This window comes from Salvelinus namaycush, chromosome 20 (assembly GCF_016432855.1).
Source record: "Salvelinus namaycush isolate Seneca chromosome 20, SaNama_1.0, whole genome shotgun sequence".
In the NCBI taxonomy this organism is placed as follows: Eukaryota; Metazoa; Chordata; class Actinopteri; order Salmoniformes; family Salmonidae; genus Salvelinus; species Salvelinus namaycush.
In genome coordinates, this window is record NC_052326.1 from 39,031,389 (window position 1) to 39,050,951 (window position 19,563).

Genomic DNA, 19,563 nt, shown 5'->3' on the forward strand with positions numbered 1-19,563 from the left:
GTCTTCACATTGGACCAAGAGGAAATGCTCAAGGTCAAAGTGCAGCACTGGGCTTACATGTCTCAGGCAGGGCAACCTATTCACATTATTCTAAATCACCACCATAGTCTATGGCAAGAGAGATGGCTAAACTTCAAACATCAAATACGCACTCAAAGGTCTTCAAATGACAAAAGAAGAGAAGGAAGGAAGGAAAGAAGAGCTGGCCATAGTGAGAGAAGACAAGGGTCAGAGTCCTCTAAAGCATCTGAGCATCTTTTCTTATTGTTTTGGGATTTCCCATTGTTATTGTCATTAATGTTTTGCATATGATTAATTACTATTTTTGTCATTTTGTCCTGTATGTTATCATTTTGTTCTGTATGTTATTGTTTTGTACTGTATGTTATCATGTTATCATTTTGTCCTGTATGTTATCATTTTGTTCTGTATGTTATTGTTTTGTCCTGTATGTTATCATGTTATCATTTTGTCCTGTATGTTATCATGTTATAATTTTGTACTGTATGTTATCATTTTGTCATCTCTTTTTTTTACTAATCAGTTACATATACTTTGTTTTCCACTATTCCTCTTCTTTCTCTTATTTTCCGTCCTCATCTTTTGCTGCCCTGTTCAGTCTCATTATGTAGATGTTGCTCATCCTCCCATGCATCCCTATAAAGTCAGAGAGGGCAGAGGTTACTGTGGGCCACTGATGGGTTGTGAGGGACCCTGGGGCCCTGGCGTCCACCAGAACCTAGGACCAGGGGCTGTGGGCTCTAAACGGGGAAGAAAAAATATGAAGTTTAGAAAGAAAAGATAATCCAAATCGTCCAAGAGCCCATCAGGTAAGATACTGTACTGTATAATAACAAACATTGAAGGTTAGTAAACATGCTGAAGAATGATTCTGTTTCACTCACACAAGCAGCAGTACAATCATGGAGAACTAAATTATGACACTGTTTTGGTGTAAATTGCTGTATTGTTCCTTTTTGTAGGGGCTCTAACTGGTGGCTCTGCAACTGCATGATTGGCTGGGCTGATGTTGTGTTTGCGTTGTGTTTATGTTTCGTTTGTATTGTATGATGTCATCCTCAGGCCTGATGGACTGGGAACAGTGAAGGTGGATGAGAAGGAGCGCTTTGAAGAAATCAAAGAGCGGTTGCGGGTGATCCTGGAACACCAGATCACTAACTTCAGGTGACTGCTTCCTACTGGTCATGCATCCATCCAACTATCCGGCCTCATCTATTGTTCTGTTCATCATTGTTCATTTTTCCCTAGTAAGTTTTATTTCATTGTGATTCTAATCTCTTATCATTCTGTAGATATTGTTTCCCGTTCGGCCGTCCAGAGGGAGCGCTGAAGGCCACACTGTCTTTGCTGGAAAGGGTTTGTACATTTAGATGACTACAATCTTTTCTTTCACATTTTACAGAAACTTTGCAGGTCATGAATGATTCACATTTTACAGAAACTTTGCAGGTCATGAATGATTCACATTTTACAGAAACTTTGCAGGTCATGAATGATTCACATTTTACAGAAACTTTGCAGGTCATGAATGATTCACATTTTACAGAAACTTTGCAGGTGTCGTGTCTTTGCTATCGTTAAATTGAAGACTTATAGTTTTTATAAAAAATTCCTGTAATTAGGGATTACGCTATCACTTGAGTAATAACGTAACTAATTAACTATGAATTCGAGGGCACCAGGGAAAGTTATTAGATTACAAAGTTATAATTTCCCAATATAACCTTTCAGATATTTTCATATCTGATCAATAGTCTTCTAATTAATGATTTATTTACTCTACCTCACGTTAGTCTCGTTCCAAACATCGTAAATTGTTGATTATCTGCACGAACGCAGTCTTCACTATGAGTCATCCATACATCAATTGTCTTAAATCATTTATTTATTACTAACTAATTAATTCACAGAAATGCATAAACAAACAAACAAACAAGCTTAAAATAGTTACATGAAATGATGGGAGCAATATGCCCTAGTGGGCTGAACCGGCATGGCGGCTGTTAGACAAAGGGAAAATGGCGTTCGACTAAGAATTCACTACAGAGTCCATAATTATAACAATTGACATGCTAATCCTTACACATGAACGCTCACTCATTCGGGAACAATTGCAATCAATATATATATATATATTTACGCTCGGTGTGTTGTCTTGATCGTTGGAGAGAAGTTTGTTTTGTTGGAGTTCCTTCTGTCGTAGTTATTGTGGAGAGTTCAGAGTGACATTCGTTATAGAATGGATGTTTTGGCGGTTGTCTTTCTTCGCGTCCAATGATACCGAATTCCTAGCTGCAGACTAGTAGTCAATATCAAAACGTGCTATTATTAGTATAAGAGTTTTAACCACGTGGTATGGTTAAAGATTCAGCAATGTTACATTAACCTTCGTTCTCCCCATTGAGGATAACATGGTCTAAATGGTAATTTCTTAGAGTTGGCTTTTATTCAGATAGCAGAGAGGGGTGGTCCCATGGTCTCTGACCCAACTGGCTCAGGGCGGTCCTTGGATTTAGTTCAAATACAACAGGGATTTGTATTTTCCTTCATTAAACAGTTCAAAATCATATTACACAATTATACAAACAGTACCATACTCACTCATTAATTTTATACAACAAACAGGTGTAAACCTCATATCTGAGGTTATTATATAAACAGCGGTATGGTAATGTGGTCCCACAGTCTCTCCTGAGTTTCCCACATGGGGACAAATGGACATGTTAATAGCTGGGATCTTCACCGATCTTTCCTACTTTTGCAGGAACAAGAAATATGTTCGTACCTCAAGTTCTGTTAGGTGGAAGAGAATTATTTTGTCCTGAAAGTTTACCCTCTGTCTATAATACTGTTGGCCATGAGGAGATTCTCAGGAATTTACGTAATCTTTCTGTGATCACCGCATGGGTTGTGGTAGGAAAGGGAGAGGCAGGGAGAGGGGGATGGGGTTTGCACTACCCAAGCAGGCGACGTCATGACATACCCCCCCTGGTGGTTTGGATCTTGTTTGTCCTGCAAGTTACAAATCAACATAAAATCATGAACACGTGGTGTCCTGTTTGTAGATCATCGTTGCAGTCCCCTCTGGTGGTTGAACTTGGTAGGCTTCTCTGTAAGCGGAGCAGTCCACCACAAGGATGGCAGTTGATGTCCGGTTGGTGATCGCCGTTGCGGTCCCTTCTAGTGATGTACCTTGGTAGGTTCCCTGGAAGCTGCAAAGTACCCCAGGGAGGGCCAGGGGATGTCCTGGTTGGTGATCGCCGTTGTGGTTCCCCCCTTGGTGGTTTACCTTGGTAGGCTCTCTGACAACGGGCATGCCGCCACAAGGATGGGCCGTGGGTGTCCGGATTTGGGGTCGCCGTTCCGGACCCGTCGTCTGGTTGTCGTCCAGACTGGAAGATCTGAGCAGTAACTTAGGCAGATGTTAACAAGACACTCATGAAATATATATATATAATTACATTCATTCCCCAATGAGCGGCGTTGTGGCACTAAGTGAATGTTGTATGGGGAAGTTGTTTATGGCTCTATCACTTCCTAAATGTCAAAGGAACTGAACCGAAAAGGAATGAAAGCATAAACAAAAAAAAGATACAAAATATAGTTCTCACACAAAAATAATCTAATTGGAATGTACTCTATATACGTCCAATGTTCTGGCAAAATGACTATCATGGCATTGTCTCTAACGCCATATCTAGGGTTTTCCTACTTGGTGAGTTGCTTAGGCACTATCCTAAGTTGATAACTATATGATAACTTTACAGCTGTAAGGCACTAGTTTTGGGCAGTCTACAGGGATGACCTATGGACTTCTGGGAAGAAAACTGGTGAGTGCTGTAGAGACAAAGGCCAAGAAGTAAATGTTCAACTTTACTAAGGCTGGTATTTTGCTTGGACCCTTTAGTGATCCTAGCATAAATCCTAATTGGATGTTCCGTTGTGCATGTGCGTTTATGCTTAAACAAGCGCGCATGTCAAGGGAAGAAAACCAAGTATCCTGGCAGATTACAACTTGTTCAGAATGAGTCTGACGTAGTCAGGTAATTTTCAGGTCGATGCCTGGAGGTCAGTCAGAATTGGTGTCGAGGGAGTCTGTAGTAGTTTTTCCTAAGTCACTCTGTCTTCCACTATTGTAGTGGTGATAGGTATGAAGTCTATTTCATAGCTATGTTATCCACGGAGGAGCTGACCTCACGACGGAAGTACTCTTTAAGTATTGGACCCGTCGTACGTGGTGTGATCATGGTTAATGATTCTAATAATTTTCCTCCTGAATGAAGGATTCTATTTATTAGTGGCATGTGTGTTAACCATTGGAAGAGTGCACTGGAGATTCCCTTCCCCGTGTTGCACTCTGAGTGACTCCTATGTTGCTATTGTCAAGGGTAATTTGATTGGTTAGGTCTCTAACCTCACTGATTGTAGCTAGACTGACTGTTGCTGGTATTGGTACTGGTGCTCAAAGGGACCAGTTATCCTACCGTTTTATTTTGAAATATTATACTACCGGAACACATGATTGGAGCATTTTACTAGTTGTATTGTTGTTGAACCTACACATGGCAAGGAATGATTATTGTTGCCATTTGTTTTGGAGGTGGACAAGTCCACTGGACTTCCTTTACGACCAGTGCGATACACCTCAGTACTATTTTTAGATGTGCTCTAAGATAATCCCCGTCTAGGGGCCTGTCTGCTCCTCAATGTTCTCATAGGGGAGTTTACAACTAGATTTGATATATGCTCTGGCGGCCTCGTACGGTGTTGTCCGTAGTCTTGACCCCCCCACCGGCCTCGATGAGGCTCATCATGGGTCTGGGCTACTATTCCCCCCCTTTGCGTCTCGGGACCCCCCCACCAGCAGGTGGTGTTGGTGTCCGAGGCGCAAATGAAAAGATCGGACCCGATGTACGAGTTGTCAGCGGCCGCGTTGTTATGAGAATGGCTGTAACCTTTCAACCAAATCTCCTGGTGTTTGTGCTTCAAAACGCTCAGTGGCTGTCGAGGCATGTCAGTCCCCACCGCGTGTGGCAACCTCTTCAGTACCTGCGAACTGAGACGAGGATATCGGTCTGTGATATCGCAAAGTGTTTCACCAGTGGGAATCATCGGGTCAGTTGCTGGACTGACGCCATTAGTGTCATTGTAAGGGTTGACAGTCCCCAACAAAGCGGAAGGTGTATCATCGGAAGCAGAGTATACTCTGCGCATCGATGTTTTTCTTGCTGAGACGGCCGCAGTGCTTGCGGAAATGTCTGAAGGGCAAGAGGAGTTCATCTCAACTACCGTATTGCACGACTGCACGGAGAAGGGAAGTTGCTTATTAACAGAGACAGCTGGCTCGAAATCATGAAAAGAATGATCAATCAGGTTGGCTGATAGAATGTGTCAAGGTATCGTAATATCTCCTTGGATCGGATTCTGCCCCAAGAGGTTTTTAAACGTCTTTTTCCCAAGGGGTGCTTTTGACAGATATCCCTCGTGACTGACTGCGTTGCAGCTAGCGTTAGGGGAAGACAGTGTGGTCAGTGGAGAAGGCAGGGTGGCCTGTGACCATACCTGGTTGGTTTTCCAATCCATCAATGGGAGTAACCGATCCATCAAGTCTGCTCCAAGTAGCAGGGGTACGGTTTCGAGGCTGGTGAAATACACAGGGTGAATGAGCGATACGTCCTTGAAGTGTAGTTTCAGCATGTGAGAGGCGAGGTAGTCTGAGTGACCCCTCGAAGTGTAGTGTCGCATTGTTCCACTTTTAACCAACGTTTAGTTGGCTTCAAAGCCCTTTTTAGATCATCAAACAATGTTTAAGAGATGAGTGATATTGTCGCACCCGAATCAATTAGCGCATGACAAGTTAAGCAGTCCTCCAGGACTGTTTCCAGGTACGGGCGTTTAGATTCGTGGTTAGTGGACATATTCCCCACAAAGTGGAGTGATAGTTCGCAACAACGTGAAGTGTCAATTCTGTTCAAGGTGGAAGCAGAACGACTTTTACGATTTTGAGTGGGCTTGGCTTTAACGAAGCGTTTGACCTTTTTCTTCGCAACCTTTGTATCAGAGTCTATAGACAAAGCCCGGGGGCTTGTTTCTTGATCAAGCGGGCCCTGGATAGGGTCTTGAATGAGAGCGGGAGAAATTTGAACTTTAACGTCCTTGCTATGGGTGTTAATTCCTGCGGACCTGGTGTCCGGTAATTCCCCGTCTAGTCCTTGTGACTTATCTTTTACCCTTTTCTCAAATTGTTCTCGCTTTAGTTCTTCCCGTAGTGGAACTTCTGGAGAACATTGGTCTACGTTTTGATTGTCCTTCAACCCTTTGTTACCCTTGTGCTCTGACACTTTTTGTGGGCTGAGTGCAGGAACGTAGCGAACAGGTTGATTGTAGCGGTAGTCATGTTGATTGCGACATACTTTACAGTTATTTCGACCGCGGAGGTTATTGGAATCATGGTTTCGTGGTAGAAACTGTTGTTGTGCGTCATCTCTCAACGCTCCAATACCTGATAATGCACCCTCTAGCTGGAGTGAGTGCTCCTGGTCAAACTTCAAAACCGAGTGGTCAGGGCTCTTAGCGTTGTGAACCTTTGATGCCTCAAAAGCTGTGCTTGCAAGCTCTCTGAGTTGTAAGATAGGCAAGCCAACGTGGGCGGCAGGGCCCAAGTAGGTAATGAAGGTAGGATACATGTTCGACAGGAACATTTGTTTAAAAGGTAACAGGTCTTCCATGCCTGTTTCAGTGAGTAGGCCAAAGTAAGCTGAACGAAGCCTATGATAGTAAGCTTGTGGGTGTTCGTTCCGAGCTTGTTTAACGGTGTTAGCCAGTGAGCTATTGTGTTTGCGAGTCGCCGAACCACTGAATTCTACTTTCAAAGCTGTGGCAAGTTTAGCGTAGTCATTTAGCACGTGTTGCTGTTGTAGACGAATGAACCTTGTCACGTGTCTATTTGACGTTCGCTTCAACAGGTAAACCCTGTCAGAACCCGTAGCGTTCGGGTAGCCATCCAACGCGTCCTCTATGTCAGTTAGGAACGTCTCAGTATCGTTTGGCTGACCTGGAACGGGGTCAAAGGTGGGGAAATACTTGACGAGTTTGTCAAGGTATTCCGCGCCAAGCGGGCGGAGAGGGTTGGCTTCATCCTGTGGAGAGATTGGGGCCGAAAGGCCAAGAGAAGAAGCCAAGCCTTGTTGTTGTTGGCCAAGAGGTGCAATATTACTCAGTGCCGAATGGCCAAGAGGAGAAGACTGAGGGACACATGAGGGAGGCAAGGTCTGAAACCTATCGTCTTTACTCCTGTGAGTACAGGGCTCCGGTTGCTTGGATTGGTAGTCGCGCTGTAGAGCGTGACCATTCTGGACTTCATCCAGATGGTACCTAAGGGTGGTATTCTGCTGCATTGCAGAGTCCACTTGAGCGCTTAGAGTACTGATTTTGGACACGTGAGTGTCACACTTGCTCCTTTCGGTCTCAAACTTATCTGTCATGGTTTGCAAATAGAGGTCTCGAGTACGGAGCGAGAGATTCAGTGATGAGATTTCCGCTGCTTGCTTAGAAATCAATATTTCCATCTTCATCACCTGAGTTCTCTCATCATTCATTTGGTCAGCGACTTCAATGAGTTCTGCTGATTTGTCATCCAACTTTGTCATTATGTTCATTAACTGATCGTCTTTGGTCTGCAGCGTTTTGAGTAGAACCGTGTTATTTTGAGTAACGTTCAACATAACTGCATGCATGTTATCAAGTTGAGCGCTCCTGTTTGTAGATAACTCTTCAGATTTATCTAGTTTGGCGTGGACATCATCGTATTTAGTTTTGTATAAATCGAGTTGTTCCAGTAGCATTTGATTTTGTTCCTGTAGAAAACGATTTTGTTGAAGAGCTTGTGCTTGTTCATCGTCATACGTTTTTGCAATTTTATTTAATTGTTCAGTTTTCAAGCGCAGTTCCATAGCTAGCAGAATTTTTCCATTTTCTGCATTTGTCATTAGTTTCCCGGTTCTCTCCGCCTGTCCCTCCATGTCTACCATCACCTGCTCGTGCTTCAGCTGTGCACTGCGGTATTGGACAGATGCCAATCTCGGGTGGCAAGACATCAGGGCTAGACTGGAGAGAACCTTTACGAGGCCTGCGCCTGATGGTTGATTTTGGAAAGTGTTGTTGTCTGCTTTTCCACTAAGGGCATAATTAGTGTTGGTATCGCTGCTGAGGTCAGAGATCAATACATTTGCGGGTGGAGGTTCACTAATTAGCGGGCGGGTTGGGATTACCCCCTCTGATTGCTTGCACATTATTAGAACATTTTGAAAGGAAAAAATGTTTTTCCTAATTTTCCTAAATTTGGTTTTGGAATATATTTGAAGCTGCAAAGACAAGTTTAATCTATTTATAGATATTGACGAACTACCAGTACTGTACCAGTAATGTGGAAGTTGGACGTGAATGAATTTACAAAAGCAAATTGAATTAATTAATCAATGCCAATGATTAATCCTACCTGTGTAGGCTATCTGGGTATTAAACTTTAATTAACATGAGATGTGCCTTCATCTAGGTTAATATGATAAGTTTAAAAGTGTCTCATTTGATTGGAAGAACATTCAATTATGTTCAACAATTTAACTTATTAAATTGAATGAGACAATAATCCATAAAATCTCTGTTGATTGGATATCATAAGTGTAAACAGTAGACCAAATGTTGGGCACATTCAACACTGTGGCACTTCTCCCTAAGGCCGAAACCACATGGGATTCCCGCTGGGGCGGGGCTTCTGTCAGTACTGGATTACTGAATGGGTTTTGAAAAACCCAAATTTTACTGATTGATCAATTTAATGATAAATCAAACCTGTATAGGCAATTTGTGAATTAAACTTTAATTAACCTGAGAAGTGTTTAATCTAGGTTAATATGAGAAGTTTAAGATGTCTCATTTAATTGGAAGAACCTAGAAAGGTATGTCCGACAATTTAAATAAATAAATTGAATGAGACCCAAACAATTGATTGCTGGATTATTCGCCACCTCTTTTAACCTTTTCTCAATAGGGGGTGCTGTTTTCACTTTGTAAAAATTTCGTTCCCAAATTAAACTGCCTCGTACTCAATTCTTGCTCGTACAATATGCATATTATTATTACTATTGGATAGAAAACACTCTCTAGTTTCTAAAACCGTTTGAATTATATCTGTGAGTAAAACAGAACTCAAGTTGGAGCAAACTTCCTGTGAGGAAGTGAGAAATCTGAAATCAGGCAGGCTGTTCTGGGGTCAGTTTATTAATTTGCATGTCTTCTATTGGTCGAGATGCACTGCATACGCCTTCCCCTAGATGTCAGCAAATAGTGAGAATTGGAATGGAGTTGCTAGGCAGATCTGAGGCCATATAAAGGGTCTGGGAACGTGGGGTGCACTCTTTTCAACATTTGCCATGACGCAAGACAGACCTCAGGATGGCGTTCTGGAAAGCTCCCGTTATAGGCCTTAGATATATCCGGCTCTGATTTTATTCGATATAGGTGTTAAAGACATCATAATGTTGTTATTTTAAACCGAGTTATATCAGTTTATATCAGTATATTGCGATTTTCGGATATTTCTTTGTGCTGCGTTATAGTGAGTTGGGCACGTCTGGGCCACATGGCTAATGTTTACTGCTAATTCCAAAGTTGAAGGCGACAATCTACAACCGAGCAACGATTATTTTGGACAAAGGACAACTTGCCCAAGATTCTGATGAAAGCTCATCAAAAAGTAAGAACTATTTATGATGTTAATTCGTTGTTCTGTTGAAAAATGTAAAACTCCTATTCCGCCATTAATTTCGGTGCGGTCTCGCTTTAACGCACGCTGTATGTCGTAGTAACGTTAATTTAAAAAATCTAACACAGCGGTTGCATTAAGAACTAATGTATCTTTCATTTGCCGTCCAACCTGTATTTTTTAGTCAAGTTTATGATTAGTTAATGATTAGAATAGGTGCCTCTCCCAAGATTTCTCCCGACATTTGTTGGCAGCTTGGCTACTATTCTCATTGTATAACCACGATTTGTGCCGCTAAATATGCACATTTTCGAACAAACTCTATATGTATTGTGTAATATGATGTTATAGGACTGTCATCTGAAGAAGTTTGAGAAGGTTAGTGAAAAAATTAATATCTTTTGCTTGTTTATTCGTTATCGCTATTGTTGGCTTGAATCAATGCTGTTGTGTGGTTGGCTATTGTAGTAAGCTAATATAATGCTATATTGTGTTTTCGCTGTAAAACACTTAAAAAATCTGAAATATTGGCTGGATTCACAAGATCTTTGTCTTTCATTTGCTGTACGCTGTGTATTTTTCATAAATGTTTTATGATGAGTATTTATGTAATTCACGTTGGTCTCTGTAGTTATTCTAGTTGCTTTGGTGAGAGTTGTGATGGTGGCTGCAATGGAAAAATATGATTTATACCTGAAATATGCACATTTTTCTAACAAAACATATGCTATACAATAAATATGTTATCAGACTGTCATCTGATGAAGTTGTTTCTTGGTTAGTGACTATTTATATCTTTATTTGGTCGAAATTGTGATAGCTACCTATGCAGGAAAAAAATGGTGGAGAAAAAAAAGTTGTGTCTTTTGCTATCGTGGTTAGCTAATAGAAATACATATTGTGTCTTCCCTGTAAAACATTTTAAAAATCAGAAATGATGGCTGGATTCACAAGATGTGTATCTTTCATCTGGTGTCTTGGACTTGTGATTTAATGATATTTAGATGCTCGTATTTACTTGTGACGCTATGCTAGGCTATGCTAGTCAGATTTTTTACTGATGGGGGTGCTCCCGGATCCGGGATTGTGATGAAGTAGAAGTTAAGGGATGTACTTGCGGTTCTTTACCACCAGGATGCGAAATGCTGAAATCAAACGGAAGTACAAAGGGCGGGACTTCCGTCGCGCGAGGCTGAGGAATTTAAACAGCACACAGAACGTGAAAAAAAAATTCCCTCTATTTTAGCTTGCATCTCGTGGATTTCCCACCTCGTGCTAGCTTACATTGTTCAGAAATATCACGTTCTAAGCAAAAATAGGGTCCCTCTCGCCATGGAGAGGGTAGGTTTACTAGTGACGTCTCACCTTAAACCCTTCGGCCTATTTTGCTAGCGTTATGTTGACCGGAGCGACACGGTACATAATAGGGTTTTGCCTGTAGTCAGTCCACACTGGTTTAGTGTGGTAGGCAGACAATTTACTTCGGCTCGGTCACCGAACGAATATCTTCTAATTTCTAACCTTATTGGCTCTAGAAGTTAATATTGACCGATAGAAATAGTACCGTTTGGCCTAACGGACTAAATCTGGAATTTACCACTCACTGTTCTGACGCTAAAAGACCGCTACCGGAGGCGCTATGGAATGCGCAACAAATTTGTATAGAAAGTAGTCTGTTGGTTTTGTACGATTTCTGTTTGCACAATTGATATTTGGAATTACACAGCAGAGTCTAATTCTATCTTAGATTCCTCACAGGGGGCACCATATATGTCGTGTCTTTGCTATCGTTAAATTGAAGACTTATAGTTTTTATAAAAGATTCTTGTAATTAGGGATTACGCTATCACTTGAGTAATAACGTAACTAATTAACTATGAATTCGAGGGCACCAGGGAAAGTTATTAGATTACAAAGTTATAATTTCCCAATATAACCTTTCAGATATTTTCATATCTGATCAATAGTCTTCTAATTAATGATTTATTTACTCTACCTCACGTTAGTCTCATTCCAAACGTCGTAAATTGTTGATTATCTGCACAAACCCAGTCTTCACTATGAGTCATCCATACATCAATTGTCTTAAATCATTTATTTATTACTAACTAATCAATTCAATTCAAATGCATAAACAAACAAACAAACAAGCTTAAAATAGTTACATGAAATGATGGGAGCAATATGCCCTAGTGGGCTGAACCGGCATGGCGGCTGTTAGACAAAGGGAAAATGGCGTTCGACTAAGAATTCACTACAGAGTCCATAATTATAACAATTGACATGCTAATCCTTACACATGAACGCTCACTCATTCGGGAACAATTGCAATCAATATATATATATTTACGCTCGGTGTGTTGTCTTGATCGTTGGAGAGAAGTTCGTTTTGTTGGAGTTCCTTCTGTCGTTGTAACGTTCGTCATATTATATTATATTATATATGGATCGGACCAACACGCAGCGAGGTATGCAGACAAAGAATTTATTGAACAAGACGAACACTGACACGAAATACACTTGAAATGAATACAAAAACAACAAAACGACGTAGACAGACCTGAACTTGAGAACTTACATAGACACGAAGAACGCACGAACAGGAAAGACTAGCCAAACGAACGAACAAACGAAACAGTCCCGTGTGGTAGACACAGACACAGGAACAATCACCCACAAACAAACAGTGAGAACAGCCTACCTTAATATGGTTCTCAATCAGAGGAAACGTCAAACACCTGCCTCTAATTGAGAACCATATCAGGCAACACATTTAACCCAACATAGAAACACATAACATAGAATGCCCACCCCAACTCACGCCCTGACCAACTAAACACATACAAAAACAACAGAAAACAGGTCAGGAACGTGACAGAACCCCCCTCCCCTCAAGGTGCGAACTCCGGGCGCACCCCTAAAACTCAAGGGGAGGGTCTGGGTGGGCATCTGTCCGCGGTGGCGGCTCCGGCGCAGGACGAGGACACCACTCCACCATTGTCTTTGTCCCCCTCCTTAGCGTCCCTTGAGTGGCGACCCTCGCCCCCGACCATGGTCCAGGAACCTTCACCAAGGCCCCTCCTAAATATAGACAACTCAGGACAGAGAGGTAGCTCAGGAAAGAGAGGTAACCCAGGACAGAGAGGTAGCTCAGGACAGAGAGGTAGCTCAGGACAGAGGGGTAGCTCAGGACAGAGGGGTAGCTCAGGACAGAGGGGTAGCTCAGGACAGAGGGGTAGCTCAGGACAGAGGGGCAACTCCGGACTGGAGGGCAGCTCCGGACAGAGAGGCAGCTCCGGACTGAAGGGCAGCTCCGGACTAATGGCAGCTCCGGACTGAAAGGCAGCTCCGGACTGAAATGCAGCTCATGACTGGAGGGCAGCTCATGACTGGAGGGCAGCTCATGACTGGAGGGCAGCTCATGACTGGAGGGCAGCTCATGACTGGAGGGCAGCTCATGACTGAAGGGCAGCTCATGACTGGAGGGCAGCTCATGACTGGAGGGCAGCTCATGACTGAAATGCAGCTCATGACTGGAGGGCAGCTCATGACTGGAGGGCAGCTCATGACTGGAGGGCAGCTCATGACTGAAGGGCAGCTCATGACTGAAGGGCAGCTCATGACTGAAGGGCAGCTCATGACTGGAGGGCAGCTCATGACTGGAGGGCAGCTCATGACTGGAGGGCAGCTCATGACTGAAGGGCAGCTCATGACTGAAGGGCAGCTCATGACTGAAGGGCAGCTCATGACTGGCTGGCGGCTCTGGCAGCTCCTGACTGGCTGGCGGCTCTGGCAGCTCCTGACTGACGGACGGCTCTAGCGGCTCCTGACTGACGGGCGGCTCTGACGGCTCGGGACAGACGGGCGGCTCTAACGGCTCGGGACAGACGGGCGGCTCAGATGGCGCTGGGCAGACGGACGGCTCAGATGGCGCTGGGCAGACGGACGGCTCAGATGGCGCTGGGCAGACGGATGGCTCAGATGGCGCTGGGCAGACGGATGGCTCAGATGGCGTTGGGCAGACGGCCGACTCTGACCTGCTGAGGCGCACAGTAGGCCTGGTGCGTGGTGCCGGAACTGGTGGTACCGGACTGGAGACACGCACCTCAAGGCTAGTGCGGGGAGCAGGAACAGGGCACACTGGTTTCTCAAAGCGCACTATAGGCCTGGTGCGTGGTACCGGAACTGGTGGTACCGGGCTGAGGGCACGCACCTCAGGGCGAGTGCGGGGAGAAGGATCAGTGCGTACAGGGCTCTGGAGACGCACAGGAGGCTTGGTGCGTGGTGCCGGAACTGGTGGTACCGGACTGGAGACACGCACCTCAAGGCTAGTGCGGGGAGCAGGAACAGGGCACACTGGTTTCTCAAAGCGCACTATAGGCCTGGTGCGTGGTGCCAGAACTGGTGGTACCGGACTGAGGGCACGCACCTCAGGGCGAGTGCGGGGAGAAGGAACAGTGCGTACAGGGCTCTGGAGACGCACAGGAGGCTTGGTGCGTGGTGCCGGAACTGGAGGCACTGGGCTGGAGACACGCACCATAGGGAGAGTGTGTGGAGGAGGAACAGGGCTCTGGAGACGCACTGGAAGCCTGGTGCGTGGTGTAGGCACTGGTGGTACTGGGCTCGGGCGGGAAGGTGGCGCCGGATATACCGGACCGTGCAGGCGTACTGGCTCCCTTGAGCACCGAGCCTGCCCAACCTTACCTGGTTGAATGCTCCCCGTAGCCCGTCCAGTGCGGGGAGGTGGAATAACCCGCACTGGGCTGTGTAGGCGAACCGGGGACACCATGCGTAAGGCTGGTGCCATGTACACCGGCCCAAGGAGACGTACTGGAGGCCAGATATGTAGAGCCGGCTTCATGGCACTTGGCTCAATGCTCAATCTAGCCCGGCCAGTGCGGGGAGGTGGAATAACCCGCACCGGGCTATGCACACGTACAGGAGACACCGTGCGCTCTTCCGCATAACACAGTGTCTGCCCGTACTCCCGCTCTCCACGGTAAGCATGGGAAGTGGGCGCAGGTTTCCTACCTGCCTTCGCCACACTACCCTTTAGCCCCCCCCCCCCCCCCCCAATACATTTTTTGGGTTCCTTCACGGGCTTCTTACCGCGTCGTCGTGCTAACCTCATTCGCCGGTATCCCTCTGCACATTGCTCCATCGGATCCCAGGCGGGCTCCGGCACTCTCCCTGGGTCAAAAGACCGCCTGTCTATTTCCTCCCAAGTGGTGTAACCCAGATCCGGCTCCTGCTGCCGAGCTAGCTCTTCGAAACGCCGCCTCTCTGCTTTTGCTGCCTCCAGCTCTGCTTTGGGGCGGCGATACTCCTCTGGCTCTGCCCAGGGTCCTTTTCCGTCCAGCTCGTCCTCCCATGTCCAGGAGTCCTGTGTAATAGGCCGCTGCTGTCGCTGCTGCCCGTTACCCCGCTGCTTGATCCTTTGTTGGTGGGTGATTCTGTAATGGCTGTCTAATGCTTCCTCCTCGGATGAGGAGGAGCATGGATCGGACCAACACGCAGCGAAGTATGCAGACATAAAGAATTTATTGAACAAGACGAACACTGACACGAAATACACTTGAAATGAATACAAAAACAACAAAACGACGTAGACAGACCTGAACTTGAGAACTTACATAGACACGAAGAACGCACGAACAGGAAAGACTAGCCAAACGAACGAACAAACGAAACAGTCCCGTGTGGTAGACACAGACACAGGAACAATCACCCACAAACAAACAGTGAGAACAGCCTACCTTAATATGGTTCTCAATCAGAGGAAACGTCAAACACCTGCCTCTAATTGAGAACCATATCAGGCAACACATTTAACCCAACATAGAAACATATAACATAGAATGCCCACCTCAACTCACGCCCTGACCAACTAAACACATACAAAAACAACAGAAAACAGGTCAGGAACGTGACAGTCGTAGTTATTGTGGAGAGTTCAGAGTGACATTCGTTATAGAATGGATGTTTCGGCGGTTGTCTTTCTTCGCGTCCAATGATACCGAATTCCTAGCTGCAGACTAGTAGTCAATATCAAAACGTGTTATTATTAGTATAAGAGTTTTAACCACGTGGTATGGTTAAAGATTCAGCAATGTTACATTAACCTTCGTTCTCCCCATTGAGGATAAACATGGTCTAAATGGTAATTTCTTAGAGTTGGCTTTTATTCAGATAGCAGAGAGGGGTGGTCCCATGGTCTCTAACCCAACTGGCTCAGGGCGGTCCTTGGATTTAGTTCAAATACAACAGGGATTTGTATTTTCCTTCATTAAACAGTTCAAAATCATATTACACAATTATACAAACAGTATCATACTCACTCATTCATTTTATACAACAAATAGGTGTAAACCTCATATCTGAGGTTATTATATAAACAGCGGTATGGTAATGTGGTCCCACAGTCTCTCCTGAGTTTCCCACATGGGGACAAATGGACATGTTAATAGCTGGGATCTTCACCGATCTTTCCTACTTTTGCAGGAACATGAAATATGTTCGTACCTCAAGTTCTGTGAGGTGGAAGAGAATTCTTTTGTCCTGAAAGTTTACCCTCTGTCTATAATACTGTTGGCCATGAGGAGATTCTCAGGAATTTACGACATCTCTCTGTGATCACCGCATGGGTTGTGGTAGGAAAGGGAGAGGCAGGGAGAGGGGGATGGGGTTTGCACTACCCAAGCAGGCGACGTCATGACACAGGTCATGAATGATTCACATTTTACAGAAACTTTGCAGGTCATGAATGATTCACATTTTACAGAAACTTTGCAGGTCATGAATGATTCTCATTTTACAGAAACTTTGCAGGTCATAATCTCATATATATGCTTGAGAAAGGAAATAGAAAATGAAAACTATTGTAAGCTAAACTGTAATTCAGTGGCGAGACTCTAAGGAAGACTTGTCCTGCCCTTTTTCTCACTTTCAGGTGCTGATGAAGGACATTGTGACTCCCGTCCCACAAGAGGAAGTGAAGGGAGTCATCCGTAAATGTTTGGAGCAGGCTGCTCAGCTCAACTACGCTAAAATCACAGAATACGCTCAAATGGAAGGTAACTATCCATCACTTACATATATAGACACACCTTCAGAATGCAATAGCATTTACCTCTGTTGGTAAATTATAGGTTGTTGTTGTTTTGAAAAATGTAACTGATTGTTTTTCTTTTGATGATTGTAACTTAAATAATGACCACTTTCAGTACTTTAGTGACTTTTGAGTCATTCTGGGGGTGTCTATGTGGAACAAGTGCGTCAACCATTCTGCTCTCTTTCGGAAGTGTCTTTTACATTTTGATTCATATTTTAGCATCCTACAGTGGGAATCATTTCAATATTAACCTGGACAAGAAAACAAGTACTGAAGAAACATACTGATATATCTTTCTTTTTTTTACCAGAGATGTGGATTACATTTTTTCTCACATGATGAATTCAAGAGGAGCAGCTTATACAGTATTTTTTCATTTGACAGATTGATTGTCACTTGTTTGTCACTCAGCCATTTCTCTCCCCTTTGTTTCAGGCAGGCTGCTTTAGCTGTGGTGTTCTGTACTCTACTGTACTCTACTCTACTGAACTGAACTGTACTGTACTGTACTGTACTGTACTGTACTGTACTGTACTGTACTGTACTGTACTGTACTGAACTGTACTGTACTCTACTGTACTCTACTGTACTGTTCTGTAATGTAGGTGAAGTTGGCTTTCTGTATAGGTGTTGTGAGTAAAAATGCATTCAAATCCAAAGTTTTGGATTCAAGCCCTGTTGATATACTGGCCTGGCCCCCCTCTCGCTGTACCTTGACTCTAGCTGTATCCTGGCCTATGGCATGTTGTAATTTAACAGTATAGTGCGCAGTATATATTATAGATCTACATTATGCAGTAAAGATAATCAGTAGCTAGAAGCAGATCTCCCCTGAAGAGAACCCCCCTCCCTAGACTCCAGGGCCTACAATCTAAGATTTATACAAATAAATCTTACTCGGCCCTGCCTCTCTTCTTCTCCTTTCCTAGGGACCCTTGTCCTTCTCTCCCTCTCCTTTCTGCCCTCTTTCTCCTTCTCCCTTTCCTTCCCCTTTGTCTTATTCCTCCGGCGGACCACTGCCCTCCTCTCCCTAGTCTTCTGCTGTCCTCTTCCTCCCTCTCCTCTTATTGGCTTCACCACATTTATCACCTCACATTTCTGTGATACTTGGTTTTGAAGCCAATGAAAAAGAATGTTGGGATTGGACAAAGACAACCCAGCATCTGTCACCTGCATGTGCTACAGGACATTATGGAAAGGTTTGTCTTTATAGGCATGGACTAGCCACTACATATCACACTTTACCTTTTAAAACAGCCCTTTTGCAAATGCCATATACAGTACTCTATTCCTGCTTGCATAACACCATTTTGATTTCCCTATGAAGTCATATGCATAGCTTGCATTGACATGCATGTCAACAGGTTGATCCAAAATGTGTAGTCAATACATAGAAAGACTATCTTGAAAATATACCAAGTAGACTTTGTCCCCCTGCCCTTGTGATGCTGTTGGTCCAATATCAAGAAAATAGTCCTAAAACAATCATTATTGGACCCAGTCATCCATAGTCCAAACCCAAGTCAATACTCACCATTGTTGTGTTCATTAGGCCACCAAATGGAAGAAAACAAACTGAAACAGCGAAGATCTACCTGGACATGTCCAATAAGAAACTTGTTGTTTTGTTTTCTGTTACAAAAAGTTTTCCTATGGTGTGCCCTAATGAGCATGACCCAGGACAGTTCTCTACCTTCCCATCTCCTCTGACCTTTAACCTCTCACCCTATCATCTGACCCCAGCCTCTTGCATGTCCCAATCCTCCTCTTTTGTAGGGAGAAAGAGGGAAATGTTTGAGCACTCTGTCTTCTGCTTGGCGTCACAAGTGATGGATTTAACCATCCGTGAGTACCTGCCTCATCCTCCCCTGTCTCTCCTCCCTCCCTCTTTCAGCCTTCTTTGACCACATCAGCCCCTCCCTCCTTCCCTTCCTCACTCCCCTCAGAGATGTCCACTCCTCCTTCCTCCTTTCTGATTTTTTTGGTCTATCGCTCATGTCTGTGAGAGCGAGTGGGGGGAGAGAGAGAGAGTCAGTCTGGTCTGTGGAGGTCTGTCTGAGAAGCTAGTACTACTAGGGACCTACAGTTACCCATATGTCTGTGACCCACATGAATGATCCGTCGGTCTGGTCTGTAAGCTTCTTTCTTTTGGTTGGACATACGCCCATGCCCACCCATGTGACTTGAATGCATTTTTTACATTGCTTCTGTGTTACCTCCTTCAGTCGTCTGATCATGTGTCAGTGTTTGGTACGCTTGCCACGCTGCGCTGTGCGCTGGGACAGACAGGTATGATACTATGTTACTGCCAGAAACGGAGATGGAGGCCGTAGAGCAGAGCAGCAGTTGCAGGCAGAGCGACAATGCCTGGAGGACAGAAAGGATTGTGTGTACGCAGACAGAGTTCCTATAATATGTGTTTTAACTCAGCTCAACTCACAACGGATCAATGTGTCCTGTCTTTGGTTCAAGCAGCTATTGTTTGTCTTATGTCTAAGTTCACGACGGCCTAAAGCTGTCTGTCTGTTACTGTTAACTGCATCCTGTTGTTGTTGCTTCTTTAATGTTGACTTCTCCTCAGGCTAGTGTCTCAGCGTTTCAGAGTGTCTGTACAAATCTGTATGACTGTGAAGTATTGTCAACTACTGTAGCTACCTAACACATTCAA

General features: G+C 44.3%; 1 protein-coding gene across 12 annotated transcripts in view; it reads left to right on the plus strand.

Moving 5' to 3' along the window:
* Nucleotides 1-19,563, plus strand: part of LOC120064617 (calcium-dependent secretion activator 1-like) — a 183,158-nt gene that overhangs the window by 133,035 nt on the left and 30,560 nt on the right. For 6 of the 12 annotated variants that reach the window (XM_039015223.1, XM_039015224.1, XM_039015229.1 and 3 more), the window contains exons 14-16: nt 1,084-1,185; nt 1,314-1,377; nt 16,734-16,899. In XM_039015223.1, coding sequence (XP_038871151.1) covers nt 1,084-1,185; nt 1,314-1,377; nt 16,734-16,899 — 332 coding nt within the window. Of the gene's footprint in view, nt 1-1,083; nt 1,186-1,313; nt 1,378-16,733; nt 16,900-18,671; nt 18,741-19,563 lie in introns of all 12 variants that reach the window. The other 6 variants (XM_039015226.1, XM_039015232.1, XM_039015233.1 and 3 more) reach the window with 2 other exon arrangements.